The sequence below is a fragment of the Cinclus cinclus genome, chromosome 1 (genome assembly GCF_963662255.1).
Source record: "Cinclus cinclus chromosome 1, bCinCin1.1, whole genome shotgun sequence".
Classification (NCBI taxonomy): domain Eukaryota; kingdom Metazoa; phylum Chordata; class Aves; order Passeriformes; family Cinclidae; genus Cinclus; species Cinclus cinclus.
In genome coordinates this window covers 130,206,657-130,222,774 of record NC_085046.1, presented here as the reverse complement: position 1 = coordinate 130,222,774, position 16,118 = coordinate 130,206,657, and the positions used below count along the sequence as shown (strand labels likewise).

The window sequence follows — 16,118 nt, the reverse complement described above, 5'->3', positions numbered from 1 at the left end:
TGTTAGCAGCAGAACTTTCCCACTCATTAAATGCAGTCACAATTCCTGCTTAAAATATGGCTGAAGGAGGTGGCTGTGGCAGCTTTTTATGTGGTAGTTCACTGCTAGATGCATTTGCCTGGAGATTGAGGTCAAAACTCTAGCCTTCTGTCTCCCATTTCCCAGAATTACTGCCACTGTGTTGTAGGGCACCTTGTGAGGGGAGAGAGTAGTGATAAGAATGTATGGAATACAAAGCCTAAGCAGAGTATGATGTTGTGTAAGCTCTGGTACCCTTTGCAGCAGGGGTAAGAGCACATAGGTCGATACAGGTCTAAAGAAGGCTGAAAGCTGATGGCTTCAAAGCTTCTGACTCTTAATAGTGACAAAGCAGCACCTTTGGAAGGAATAAAAGATACTGACAGGTTGTTCACAGAAGCACTTCAGATAGGAGAGCCAGAGCCATAACTTCACCAAGCAGCTGAAAATGTTGCTCAGTTGAGTGGTTGATGGAGATCCACAGAATGTGGAAGGCTGTGGAAGCTTTTGGCAAAAGGAAGAAAGCTTTGTTCTGTAGATGTGCAGCTGCAGAAGTGTCTTAGTAGTCACAGAGCGAGAGAAAGACTTACAGATTTTCCACAGGACATTGTAAGCCCTCTACTCCAAAATGCCAAAAAACCAAAATACCAGCACCCGTGCCCTCCCAGGAGATTGTAGTGGGAGTCTCCCTTCTGTAGGAAGTGGTTACCCTCATCTGTTGACCTTACTTGTTAACTAACAGCAGAACTTTTAAACTGGTTTAAAATCAATTTGATATTAATACAATACTTTTCTGTTGGAAATACTTCATTACAAAATAATTTTTCATGGTAGATGAGATCAGTTGAATTGTACCAAAACATGCATTAGAATGGAGTATGCATTTCTCTTTATTTTGAAATGTGTGTTGAGGATTATTTATTTTATTTGTGATATGTTTTTGAAACAATGTCATAGAGTTGGTGTTGTGTTATGTCATTGCCTCATTCTTTTTATTCAGCATACTTTTTGGAAGAAACTTGCTTACACAACTATTTGGGGACATCCCTGTTGGCTGTGTTCTGGTCAGGGGTATTGCTGAGGTAGAATGTGTTTTTAGTCAGCATCAATAGTGCTCTCTGTGTTTTATAGTTTGACAGCAATTTCTGACTGTTGCTTTACTATGGCCTTTTCCCCCAAGCTGTCTTTGCAGTAGGCAAGTTGTAGAGACCATAGGAGACAGATATTCTTAAATGTTGAAACCGTGGAAAACATTTTTAAACATGATCACTGCTTATTGTAAAGCAAGTAATTAGAAGAACTGAAAAATCCAGATCCCTCTAGACTGGAACAGGCTATTGCACAGTATGTTTACAGTGCAAGTGTGGAGAGATAACTGACTGTGCTGTAGATTTTTCGTGGCAAATGTAACTTACTGAATAGATGAGTGAATTAATTGTCCTTAAGGGATTCTTTATGTATTATACTTCTAATTTTCTTGGTTCTTGAAAGATGGTTGAGAAAATAATGTTACTCTCTTATTCATGAAAGTTTTTAAAAAGTACTTTCAGACCAAAGTGATCTTATTTTAGGAAAATAAAAAAAGGTGCAACCTATATCAGTTTGCTCTGGCATAAAGATCCTGAGTGTTTTATAAAGTAAATACCAAAGAGATAAAAACTTTCATATGGCCTTTAAACTGGTAGATGTCAATCCATTTCTGTGTAACACTAACTGAACCTGTTAGGCTAGCTAGAGATTGAAATAGTGTCTCTTTTTTCATTTGTTTGTTTATAAAAATAAATCAGAATCTTAAAAATAAATTTCTAAATAAATTCTCTGGGGTTTTTTACATTGGAGGAAGAAACAACAATAAAAAAAAAGTTGAAATACCTCGTCCTATGATTTTGCTGTCATATTTCTGGCTTTGTGTGTGAGTTTTTACATTTGCAGTGAAGGTATGCAGCTCTTGCTCTTTTAATTGGGTTAACTGACTGTATGCTTGATTGAAGTCAGAAGTGAGTTCAAAATTTTTATTTAACAAAACAAATAAAAGACATTCTCAAAGTAAAAAATAAATGTTCTTTGCTTACCTTGGAGTAACTTCTGTCCTGTTGACCCAATTTCCATAATATGCGTTTGGTAGCAAGGAATTCAGAGGGGTTGGTTTGTTTTTATGTATGTAGGTAGTCTTCTATTACATGTATAAGGAAGATATTTATAAATAGTTTTAAAACTTATGAGCAGTTCTTGGAAAATCTTTAGTATTGCCTTATATGTGAAAGGCTGGAGACTGCCTTACCTGTAGTTGGCCAACATTTTGGTACTTAGAGTTTTGAACAGAGACGCTGGCAATCTTTCCGTTTATAACTATGTCTCGTGGATGAAACTTGAGTACAGCCATCTCAGCAGAATAAAAAATTGGTTGTGAAAGGCCAGCAATGTGGTGTCCTATCTTTTTGGTGCAAACAGTTTCAGGGGTTTTGGGCAGCAATCACCAAGTAATGAACAGTTTGTGCTAAGAAAGTACATTGTATTTCTGTTTTTTATTTTACCTCCTTCATACTGCTGTCTTCTCTTAGGTCTGTTTTCTAAACATGTGCTTTTCTAAGATTTAGATTCTTCCATTTTTCTTCTGCTGTATTCAGCTCTCATGAGACCCCCACCTGGATTACTGTGTTCAGCCTTAGGACCCCCAAAATAAGAAGGGCATGTAGCTGTTGGAGAAAATCCAGGGGAGGACCAAGAAAATGATCAGAGGGGTGGAGCACCTCTGATATGAAAACTAACTGAGACAGTTGGGGTTGTTCAGGCTGGAGAAGATAATGATCCAGGGAGACCTTGTAGGACCTTGCAGTACCTAATGGGGAGCCTACAGGAGAGCTGGAAGGGGACTTTTGACAATGGCCAGTAGTGATAGGACAAAGTGTAATGGCTTTAAACTGAAAGAGGGGAGGTTTAGAGTAGATATTGGGAAGACATTATCTACTTATGAGGGTGTTAAAATATTGGAACAAGTTGCCCAGAGAAGCTGAGGATGCCCCTTCCCAAGGAGGGTTCAAGGCCAGGTTGGTTGGGATTTTGAGAACCTTGATCTAGTGGAAGGTGTCCCTGCCTGTGGAAGGGGAGCTGGAATTAGATGTTTGTTTTTTTGGTCCTTTCCAACTCAACCCATTCTATGACTATGGTTTTTGCTTTTTAGTGCTCTTTTCTGCATTTATGTTATCCCTGCTGTTTACTTCTCATCCCTTCCACATCCCTTCCAGACTCAAGAAATCAATTCAACCTGGAGTTTAGTTCACTGAAGTGTTAGGTCACAGCTGTTATTAATTAAAATATGGTGAGTGGAGATCTAGGATTAGAAAAAAAAATATGAAAAAACATGGCAAAAACTGAGAGAAAAATCAGATACAAAACTTGAGGAAAAGAAGGTGTGCATGGAAATAACTGATTTAAGGAATCATTGTGGAGTTGAAGGAAAGCAGCTGAAGTCAAATTCACTAAAGCTTAGAGCATGACAATAGAAGCACAGATTAAAAAATGCCGAAAGAAATCTTACTAGAATAGAAAAGTTTAGGAACAGCAGAAGGAAAAGAAGCAATAAATCAATATGGAGTCTTTGCTTCTATCAAGAATAGTGTTAACAGCAGGTCCAGAGCAGTGGTTGTCCTCCTCTACAGAGCCCTGGGGAGGCCACACCTTGGGTTCTGTGGTCAGTTTTGTGCCCCTCATTTCAAGAAAGACTGAGGTGCTGGAGCGTGTCCAGAGAAGGGCAGCAGAGCTGTTGAAGGGTCTGGAGCACAAGTGCTGTGAGGAGCTTGGGGGTGTTTAGCCTGGAGTAAAGGAGGCTCAGGAGTGACCATATTGCTCTCCACAACCACCTGGAAGGAGGTTGTAGCCAGGTGGGGGTCAGGCTCTTCTGCCATGTGTCTAGTGAAAGGATGAGAGAAAATGGCCATAGGTTTTGCCAGGGGAGGTTCAGATTAGATATTTGATTTTTTTTTTTTTTCCACAAAAAAAGTGAGTAAGTATTGGAATGGGCTGCCCAGGAAGGTTGTGGGGGCAAGATCTGTGGAATGTCTGGAAGTGTCAAGAAGTGTCTGGATGTGGCACTTGGGGTATGGTTGTGGTGATCATGGTGTTTCTATGTCAGTGGTTGGACTAGATGATCTTGAATGTCTCTTCTGGCCTTGATGATTCTGTGAAAAGATGGCAGTACAAAAATAAACATTAATGAAAAAATAGGCTGCTATTAATCATGCAGCAAAACTAGAATGAATCAGAAAATCTTTATGCAAAGGAGATGGGAAGAGATGATGAAATAAGAAGTGAAAGAGGGGAGAAAGACCCACTTAGTGAATGAATAAAAACAAGTGTAAAGCCATATAAGGAGATTAGCAAGTAATCGTGTTAAACACAAGCTCAAAATATATTTTCAGTTTACCTTTTGACATGTTAAAACAAGTACATCAAGTAAAAATTCCTATTACTTTGTTATGCTTGAATTTCGATGTATAGATTTGTCTGATTTTTTGGTGTTAGGTCCCGTCCTCGCCCGCCATCTTACTTATCTCTCATCCTGTTTTGTATTTTATTTGTGGAAATATATTTCATATATCTTCATGTCAAATGTGTTACACTTCCAGGAAGTACATTTCATGTGTCAGTGCTATGCAGAATATGGTCTCTGAGGTGACAGTTATGTTTATTTATTGTGCTATTTAGTAATGAATTTGCTTTGAAATCCCACAAAAGAAACCAAGTTTTAATCATTTAAGACTGAAGGTTTGTTTTTTTTTTTTTATTACCTTTAGTTATGTGAAAAGCATAAAAGAGCAGGAGTTCATGCTGATCTTGATCTGCTTCATAAAGCTTTTGCAGCTGTTTGATGACAAAAATCCCTCAGGATGTGGAGACAGGGTGCTTTGCAACCATCTGCAGAGGGTGATCTTGCAATTTTCTGGGAATCTTCATTAGTAATGAATTAAATTAAGCAGCATCTAGACACAATTTGTGTAGCTGTATTTTGCAAGTTCTTTTTCTAAATAATTATTAAATCCCACCTTTACTGAAACTCTGTTCCTTTCCTCCAAGTGCCTGTGGTCCAGGCCGTGAAGGTAGGGGCATTCAGCACCCAAAGGGATGCTTAACACCTCATGTTATTCAGTCTCTATAACAACAGATTGATACTGCATGAAGTAACTTGTAATATTATTTGTGTGTGCAACTCTGAAATGTCGAACGTTTCTCCACGTTGTATCTTGCTACAAAAATATCATACTTGGACTATGAGCTTTTATGCCAGAGATCCTCAGGGGACAGAGGCTTGCATCACATACAGATGACTGTATTAGTTTCTGCAAACCCAGGAAAACTAATTAGTGAAGTTTAGTTTGTAGTACATTAATTCTTTAACCTTTGAATGGTTTTTTACCTTTTTTTTTTTTTTCTGTTTTCTTTCAACTAAGGGAATGCTACTTCACCGCAAGTTCAAAGACCTTCTTTCATGGACTACTTTGATAAACAAGAGTCCAAAAATAAAAGCCCTGAAAACTGTAATCAGAACATGCATGAACCTTACCACATATCCAAAAATGTTTTCCCTGATAACTGGAAAGTTCCGCAAGATGGAGACTTTGATTTTGTAAGTACTTTTTTATTGTTTAATCTCTTGCATGCAGTTTGTTTTATATGTGCCAGAAACAGTTAATCCCTTTCTGTAACTATATTAATACAAATAAAATAAGTAAACTGTCAAGGATACTGTCCAAATATCTAATCTTTGTGCCTCATCATGGTTGTTAAAGTACACCTGGTTGACACAGGACCTTTTTAATGAGGAGTGGCGTGTAATACCTTGTAATTACTTTTTTAAAAAATGTTTTTGGTTCCTTAAAAAGTATGTGCTATAACAGCTTTAAAATTTGACCCAATTCTGTTAAAAAAATGCTACAGACATGGAATTGTCATGTTTGTTTGCTATCAGTTAAATTATAAGGATTTTTAACTGGATTGGAGCCATTTAATCAATCTCCTTGGAGATGTTTAAGACCACCTACTGTTTTACACAAGTTGCCTACTTGGTACTATTCCAATAGCACACATCTCTTTACATAGAATTGTTCTAACACAAGCTCTTCTGTTTTAGAGTAGAGTTGTTACCCTCCAAAATATGTGTAGTTTATTTCATTTTGACTATGTTGCAAATTATAGCAGGGTCAGAAAGAAAATGTTCCTAAGTTATAGATTGCACTTAAAATGAAAAATATAATTACTGATTAGAGACTTGTAAATAACTCTACCTGGTTTTCACTTTGGCTAATTTTTTAACATGTTCCAATGAAATCTTTGTTTATCTGTTGTGGATGAAATGTTCTTAACTACAGTGCCATAGCTAAATATGATCATGTGGTGCCTTTTTGAAGCATACTTGAGATTTCAAGAGAAATGTTGTGTTTAATTTTAGGTAACAGCTGTAGGCGGGGAATTTTCTTTCCAGTTTTCACTTACTGCATTTCTACTTAAAGCAGACTCTTAAATTTAAACTACTGAGGTAAAGCCAGTTAAATACCTTAGTACAAGCTGTTGCTGCTGGAGAATTTTGATTTAGTTGGATTTTGGTCAGGGTGTTTTTTTTCAGTTTTTTTTTCTGTCAAATGCAGTAATCATCATCCTGATTGACTAACAAAGTAGTTGCACTATTCATTGGAAAATAACTGGCCATTGTTTCAATGGAGTTATTATAATGGCAATAAAATTGCCTTTAGAACAATTTTAAATTCATCCTATCTTTTCCATTACTTGTGAGGAAAGACAGACAAAAATTATTCTTTTTGTAAATGCTAAGATGCTAATTCTGTAAGTACTTACTCATGAATAATCCATACGGGCATAATTTTGCGGAATTTGTTGACATTGCTTGTACAATGAAGTTGCCTTCTGGAAGTAGGAATTTGTCCTAGAACAAAGTCCGAGGAGTTCTGATCTTCAGAAACTGAACTGCTCAGTTTTGTAGGCAAACCTTCCTAGTGGTGTCAGACTGGCAAGTACAGACTTCAGAATTCTAGAATGGTTCCCTCTAAAGGAAGGGACCTTTAGAAGTCATCTAGTCCAGCCTTCCTGCTGTGGACAAGGTCATCTTTCACAAACTGTTTAAAGCTGTAACCTTGAAAACTTCCAGTAATGTGGCATCCATGACTTGTCTGGCAATTTGTTCCTGAGTCTCATGGAATTTATGTGATGTGCAGTGTGTCCTTGGCCTCCTGAAAAGACAATGTTGTGAGGCTTGTTGCTACAAAATTATTCTGATTGAAAACCAAATAGGATTTTTTCAAAAGTGAGCAACTATTTATATGGACTCTGTGTCTGTGATGGTATTTTGTTTTAAACATAGAGATAAGTCATCCTAAGAGTTTAGGAAGATGCTTCAGTAGTGGATCTACTGCTTCAGTGTAGTCTACTCAAAAATAGATTTCTCTAAAGCATCTAGTGCCAGCTGATGTTGCACAGGATATGGGTTTTAACTTCTTGCTGGTTTGAACCACTGGCAATTATTATTTACTTATGTATTTTAGAAGCACTTCTATTTATATTTTAGACAGTGAGTGGCAGTATTGGCAAGTGGCCTACAAGAGACTTTCTCAAAGGATAAATCAGTGGGCAGTATGCATAATATGTTGTCTGTTCTTTGTGAGATCAGCATGAATGTTTTCAGTTGCTGACATGAAGTCTTTAAATGATTAATGAAAGGGATAAATGATGGAAGCTTTTCGAACTAAATAATTCCATGCTGTTTTGTTTGGAATTAGCCATAATGGGATCTATAAAGGTATCCAAACTGTAAATTATGTCAGTCATAATTTTATTTAAAGAAGTGATTGATACACTGGAGCTAAAGTATAAATGATCAAAATTCAACTTAATACTAGTATATTCTTATAGTACTCCAGCTTTCTGTGTAGAAGAAGGAAGGATGCTCTGTAAGCCAGGAGTCACCAAACTCATTTGCTGAATGATACCATTATTTCTTACCCTTGTAAGCCAAACACACCATGACAGTTCTGGCAGCCAGTGAACACTTCACTTGTGAGCCAGTGTGAATGACAGGGTAATGCTAAGAAGAAATATTTAAATGTATTGGATGGAAAGCCCTGCAAATTTAACTAGGAAGCAGAAATGCCATTTCCCATTGAGGTGGGAAAGAGAAGGGAAAAGAAAGTGAAAACAAACCTTTTAAATCCCTGCAACTAATTAGTTTGCTTATTTCTGTATATTATAAGGTGAAACATGCAGAACTGGGAGCTAATTCCCGTGGTCAAATAGTATATTTGCTTTAGATCACAGTGATTTTTTTATCCTATTCTTATAGCCTATCGTACTGTTTGATAAAACATAGTGATTTTATTTGTTGAAACATACAAACACATGTAATGTGCATAGAGCAGTTAGTCTTACATACTTGCTGATGTAAATAAATGATATCGGAAACTGTTCTCATAATGTGGATAAACAAATATATAAAATAAGGCAAATGAACTTAGTACTAGGCCTGGTTTGAAAGTTTTGGTTTGAGCATAGTCTTCTGCCTCAATGTAAATGTTCTAAAAACTACTTGCCATCACAAATATAAGTAGAAGACTTTTCCAAGAAAATAGCACGCTTTAGTCATCAATCTGAGCTTAAAGAAAAGTAGTTTTAACAGCATTATTTGTTCTGTAAGTACGTATTTATGGTTTGTTTTTTTCTTTGTTGAAGTACATCTGTTTTGAAATTTAAAAGTAGATCTTAATTATTTTTCACTGATGCCATATGGAAATTTAAGGTTTGTGTCTGATTTTTGGTCCTATGGCTTTCAGTTCTGTGATCTGTCTCTGCTGGTTATTAATGCCATGTTCTAGGAATCGATAAGAAAAAATTGTCACCACAGACCTTCCAAGTTTTACATTGCATTGAATCAGGTGTATTGCAAATAGCTTTAACTAGACTGAATTCTGTTACTGTATACTCACCTTGAATATTACATTATTCGAAATTTACCCTGTTACATTTGCTTCTGGACTTAAAGTGCTGTTTTACATGCACAAGAGGTGTTTGGAATTTTTATACTACATTTCTTCTTGCTTTTTAAAAAGAAACAATGACCGAACAAAAACATTCAACCTCAAACACTTCTGAATGTTTCCTTTTCTGTGAGTAGGAATTTGTATAGAATTGATGGTTTTAATCTTTGTTTTCCGTTATTCTACTGTCTGTTTTTGATGCCTCATGATAAATTCTCAATCCTAAAAGCATGGATCTTTGGTATTAGTGAACCTTAGGGAAATCTATTTCTGGGGAAGTAGTTGTAGTGTTTTGTTTTGCTTTTTCCACTTCAGCCTTTGAAGTACAGCTGTTGAAGCTCTGATTTGATATATAGCTCTTTCAAAAAACCCAAACTAATGTTTATTCAAACTTCAGCTTTTGTATTAAATTGTTAATGTGTATCTCACACTCAAGGATCGTTGTGGAATTTTACTTTCAATAAATTCTACCAGTCTATAGGCAATTCTCTTACACATTTTAAGAGGCATGTGGCAGATAGTATAGTAATGCAGTATTTTTAATTTTAATTTTGTCAGTTTTACTTGGGGTTAAGTGATGCTTTATGCATGGCAAACCACCAGTAAGTGTAATCAATAAGATACTACTCATTGTGAGGAATAGTGGCATAATATCATTGAATATGTAAAAATGCAGTAAAGCTCTGTAATGTATGGGTATGAGATTCCTACGAGTATTAGCATTGCATGGTATAAGCAGCTTTTCATAAGGAGGCTTAACTGTGTAGTGGGCTGACTTTTAGTTCTAGCTCAGAAGTCAGCAGTTTGAATCAGAATGAGAGCAGATGATGTGTTTGTTTTGCCCACCTGCCTGGCCAGTCCCTTTAAGAACAGTATTCCTACGATATGTGATAGCTTTGTTCTTTCCATGGGGGATGTTTCCCATGAAACAGGTACCTGCTGGAGAGAGCTGTGTATTAAATGAGTAGTATAGCTGCAGAATTTTGTTCAAGCAGCTTGTTTAAGTTTTTTATTGTCTTCCACACTTGAAGATTTTACATTGTATAATTATTTATAATAGGAATCAGTTTTCACCAAGAGGTGAACTTCTAATTCGGATCAAGAAGAGCTCAATGCTTTTTGTTCTGTGGGGGTACCCAGATAAACTTTAGCTTGCTAGATTGATGTGTAATGTATACATGTTGTGAAATAACCTGCTGCTTACATTTTTACTGTATCAAGACATTTTAGATCTCATTAAAATGTAAAATTGCCCTGTAAATCCTTCTGCCCCTCAGTAATGTGTGTTAGAGTGGGACATGATATTAGCAAAGGATTGACATGAGCCTAATTGATGATAACCTCTGAATTAACATTAATCAGAATGAGTTGCTGAGCTTCATTTACACTAATTGAATGGGTTATTTTATTTTAGATGAGTCATATACTTTTTGTTATGAGACAATAAAATGTAAAATGGCAAATCTGTTTATTATAGCAATGCTGTGGTAATGATTTCTGTCTCTAGTAGAATTATTTCCAAACAGGAATGGTATCCAGATTGTTAAATATTAAACAGTGAACATGTAGATCATGCTTTGCATAATAACTGCAGTATCATGTTTGAGTAGATGCATTTTGGGTGACTTAAAGATTCTGGAATAGCAACAAAAAATTAAAAGCCATCTGTTACTGTAGGCAGAATATTTCCCTAGATTTCAAAAGGAACAAATACATTAGAATATAATAATTTTGGAATAATAGTACTGCAGATACCGAGACTTCAGTTAACATTTACAAATGTATAATGTAGCAATTGATTCTCTAAAAAACTAAATAGCATAACATGACTGAAGATCATCTAGAACTAAATTAAAACTTCACTAATAAAGCTAAGCTGAGATAACTTCATTGGAAATATGTCTTTTCCCAAAATCTTGGCTGGGTTTATGCTGACTTTATTTAAGCAGCGGATGAGTTTGTTTGGAACAGTTCTCTTTTTAATTACTGGGAATTAACGTATTCCATCTATTTTCAGTCATTTCTGATTCTTTTCTAAGATTTGAAAATTTTAAATAAAGTATTAATATAGTTTCATTTTGCTTTGCTTTTTATTAGTTGTTGAATATCATGAAGCATTTCCAGATGCTGATAGAAAGAATTTTTCCTTAACTAAGCAAATATGAAACTTCAGTTTCTGCGTTCTCATGGGCCATATATGTATGAGATAATGGTATTATTGGTACTGAGAGTTTCCATGCAGAATTTCATTCAGTTCTGTTCAGGCATGGCTAAAAGGGGAGGGTCTTTAAAATTAATTTGATGAAAATGACACACTTTATCAAGGTCATTTTATGAGGACAGTGTGAACCTCAGCAGTGGAGACTTTCTGTACCTTTTAAAGTAGGTGGCCATTAGAGAAACTTTGTGTCTTGAGTGATTATTTACAAACAAATGAAAGGTTTATGTGTAAGTCAGTGGGAGAAGTATTTGTATTAGGAGTCAACAGTGGATGGTATGCACATCGTGGTTTGTTTGGCTTATCGTGCAGCTGTTCAGGAGGGGAGTTTTTGCCAGCCTGACATGTAAACCAGAAGAGTAGTATTGGTTGCTGAGATTTTTCTAGGCAAGGGTGACAGAACAACTTATTACACTTTTAAAAAAACTCTATCAGTCAAATACTGACTGATTTAACTTAATTCTGTTTGTATATTCTAATCACAAAAGGAGAATTATTTTTCATGCAGAGAGGGGGAAATACAGTGCCTGAGCAGAGTGTTTCTCCAACTGGTATTGAATAAGCATCCTTTCTCTTTGAATATGCCCCTTCTTCTATTAGTATAGAAGTAAATAATTGAAAATCAACCCTAGTAGTTTTTTAGGCTGTAAACAGAATCAATACTTTCTGTTCATCTTAAATTGTAGGACTAATATAGGCTGTTACTCTGACTACTGAATCAGGCATAACAAAGTGGCAGTGCTATACTTCAGCAGCTTTGGAAACTGAATTAGACTGTCTGACAAAGATTATATAAATCTTTGTATCTTAAAAGAGCACAGGAAACACCCTTATGGAGCAAAAAACTTTTTTTCATTTGTACATGTTAAGCAGAGCAAAGGCTTTTATTTATCATTGACATACACTCTGAAGACAAGGCAAGAGGCTTGAATTGCAGCAATTTGAATTTAGACAGTAAGAATGGATAACTACATACAACAGCAGATTGCCCCGGAGGGTTGCAGAAGTTGCCATTGTTGTAAGTGTTGAAGACCTGGTTAAATAAACACATCAGGAAATGTTTTGGTGGAGTTAATCCCACTTGGAGCAGATGATTGTTATAGGTGACCTACTCCTGTAAGTGTTTCTAATGGCCTTCTTTTCTATGGCTTTTTAAGCTACTGCTGATGCCTGATGTTTGTGATCATAAAAGATGTTGAGGACACAAAGGTTTCACAAGCTTGAGCTCTCAAAAAGAGTGACATACTTAATTTGTTTATTAGGAGCATCACTGTTTTGGAGGGGCTAGAGCTTGAGTAACCTTAATCTTATTTTTGCAATTAGCAGTCAACTGTTATTTCCAAACATGAGTCTGCCTCTGGAAAATTTCAGCTAAGATTCAGTTAAGACTTAACCAGGTTTTCCCTCCCAAAACTTTAAAGCATTCCTGCCATTTTATTTTATCACATCAAATAATTTCAATGTGCAGTGTTTTTTTTAATTATAAAATAGTTTCTAGTGAGAAAACATTTTAAAACTTACTTTTCAGCCAACTGTTGAATTCTTAGTATAGAGTTAAGAATGAAATTACTTCACATCAGGGAGTTCAAATGCTTGCATCATCTTAATGCCTTTTTTTTAACCTCATTAACTTGAATGAGGAAAATGAGTTGAGAAACTGAAGTATAGCTCTAGTGTGTATATTTGGTTATACAGCAAATCTATAATTTGTGCACAGTTTAAAAAGAACAAAGGAAAGACAAGAGTGAAGCCAATGAGCTGGGACAGTGCTGCTGGTTTAAAGTAATATCTTGTTACCTTAGTAACCAGTTGTCTGTACTAATGTACCTCTTTAGGATCATTGTGTAATAGCTCAGTAATGTGCATTAGTTGAGAAGCAGCTTTGAAAAATTTGTGAAAAAGCAGTTGTGGCTGGACAAGTTTTAAATGTTCCTTTTTTTTGTCCATCAAACCAATTCAGGTTCAGGTCTCTATTCTGTTTTCCCCTTAAATAAATAAAAGCCTCAAACAAACAGGGAGGGTATTTAATCCAAGGAGTTTTCATGTTCCATGAATCACTGTTAATGTCAACACAGTACACCACATCTTTGTGCCTAATGTCTGATCTCCACACCAAGGAGTGCTTGTTCCAGCTCAGGGTTTCAGCAGAATTCTTTGAAATCGTCTGTATGTCAGTGTCATGCAAATTTACCACAGGGAAACAAAATCTGCTCTTCTGTTCTTTGCTGTGATAATTAATGCTAATGAAAAGAAGTAAAAATAAAACCTACCTCAGGAGAGTGGGTGACTGGAAGATTGTTTGAAGTTAGTTTTTATAGCTTCTTAGTTTCAAGAAGGATTTCCTCATCATGAGGTTTGGTAAAGAATGGGATGTTTTTATCAGTTTAGGGTTTTTTAAGCTGTCCCCCCCCACCCCCCCTTTTTTTTTTTTGGCTCAAATGGGATCTTGTCAGATAGGATTCTAGCAATTTAACAAAAAAAAAAAAATAAAATTGGATGAGCTTAGTGACTTTGGCTGACTCTGAATAATCACCATGCTTGTATTAGATTTCTGTGCCTCACGTTTTGTTCGGCAGCCAGTAAGTGCCATGTGTAGACTCTATATTAAGCATGGATGTTAACAATATTTCGTAAACAAAGTGCTGGAAATTAAATGGCTGACATTTAATACTATTGAGCTTCATGAGGAATGGAAAAAAAATCTGTGTGGTTTTAGTTTGCAAATATCTTGTATGTTTTGAAGAAAGACACTTTACAATAAGGCATTGACTTCAAGCAGTGGGCTCAAATACTTGGATTTGTTTGTTATTTTGAATTAATATCTTCAGCTATCTGATTAGATTTGACTTAGTATATATATACCAAGTCCAGGGATTGTCCAAAATACTTTGCCTTACATGTAAATTTTATTTCTTTTCTTATAACTTGCATAACTCGGAGATAAATGGGAACTCCAATGAAACTTGAGAACAAAATTTGTATTTCTGTAGTTTCTGAATAACTTATTATTCTCATTTACTTGTATCTCAGTACTGTATGAAAAGTATATGTTAAAATTACCCAAATGTCATTCTTTTACATTAGATCTGTGACTGAACACACATTATAATCCACATTTACATTTGCTTATTTGGAGTTGTAGCATTCCTATGAGCTAGTCATTTTATTTTTGGTGAAAAAGGTGAGATGTATGCAGTGTACATTTGTAATCTAATTGTTTGGAGACTTGACTTTTTTTTTCTCACTCACTGATGTTATTACTTGTGCCTGGGCTGACATGTACCTCAGGGATAGCACCAGTACTGAAAAAGGTAAAAAACCCCCTATGTGATATCCCTTGGTGTGTGGAGGGTATGCACACACACAGAGCAAATCGAACAAAGAAAAAAAATATTTTTACAAGATTTTATGCCTACTTCTATATTTTTCTAAGTGTAAAAATTTAAAAATAAAGCTATGCAGGCCCAGTATACAAGGCTGCAGTTATTGGCAAACTCTCCATAAAGACTTAATCTCATACTTGCTGAAGTCTGTGGCAAAACTCTACTGATGTCAATGTTAAGTTTCACTGCTCTGGCTGTTAAAAAAGCTACTTTCATTTGTGTGCCTAAATGTGAAACTGCATTTAGATTTTGGGCTAGAAATTTCACAGCTTAGAATGTTTCTCTCAGCATTCCTTAGTTTGGGGCAAATTTACCCTGTTCCTAAGAAAGAAACACTTGAAGAATTAACACTTCTCTGACATCTATTTAATGATCACGGCATTACATTTGCCTTTGACATTAGAACTTGTTCAGATATAAGAACAGTAATCAGATACTCTAGTTTGTTGACATAAATGTTCTGGCACAAGATTGTTCAATAGGACAAGTCTAAAGGTACAGTAGCATGGTTATAGCTGTTTCAAAAAGCTGCTTGATGTTCAGCTGAGAACCTTGATTTCATTTCCATGACAATTTTTAGTGTGCCATGATGAGAATTAAAACAAGCTACCTTAAACCATTTTGGAAATTTTAACTTACTTTGCATTGCAGCGGACTAGGGTCGTGGGCAAGATTAGGTCTACAGGTGAGAAGCAGGAACTTTGCAGCCTGTGCAGCCTTGACCACATGATGCTGTATGACCATGCTGTAGTGCTTGTAGGTGTGAATTAGGTGGAACCTTCTAAAAACATGTTTGAAATTTTTTTTCCCCTCATGGTGTCAATACAGTCCAGTATATGTAGTTGATTTTTATATTTGAGTATTATTCTTTCAAGTAAGAATGGGGAAAAAAATTGCTCTTCTAAGACAGACCAAACTTACCTAAAGAGTTATCTAGATGCAAAAAGTTCTGTTAGTAAAAATGACCTGTCCTGAAATTGCTGTCTCTTTTTTTTTGTGTGCCCTCTTCGAAGATTGTGCTTTTTGGCATAGGATTTACTTGAAGAAGTGTGTGAATCGAAGAGGAGGCTTCCTTTTAAAGTGCAAACATTTGGATTACTTTAAGATTGCCATTAATTATAGTCACATGTTCTAAATGCCATCTGCACACAAGAAATGTACTCTACAGAGATAGCTGAGATAGCTTACCACTTTAAGATAAGAACTATTATGCTGACAATGTTCATAGAGAGAGAAATGTGGTATTTCCTTGGTGCTTGTAATATATGTGTATAGGATGAAGTGGGCTTTTTTTATTTTTTTGCCTTTGCAAAGTTATGAATTTCATTGCTATTTTTGTCTAAAGAGTTTTCATTAATTATTAGAATACAACTATGAAGCAAGATGAAGAGACCTGTGTAAGTACACCTACATTCTGGCAGGTTCAAGTAACAAAGACATTAAATGAAAAAAAGGCTTGTC

At 35.8% G+C, this 16,118-nt stretch overlaps 1 protein-coding gene across 2 annotated transcripts in view; it reads left to right on the top strand.

Annotated features, from left to right (window-relative positions):
- The window catches only part of STK3 (serine/threonine kinase 3), a 126,570-nt gene that overhangs the window by 75,695 nt on the left and 34,757 nt on the right, over positions 1-16,118 (top strand). For both annotated transcript variants that reach the window (XM_062490492.1, XM_062490483.1), the window contains one exon: positions 5,466-5,641. In XM_062490492.1, the coding sequence (XP_062346476.1) occupies positions 5,466-5,641 (176 nt within the window). The remainder of the gene's footprint in view (positions 1-5,465; positions 5,642-16,118) is intronic.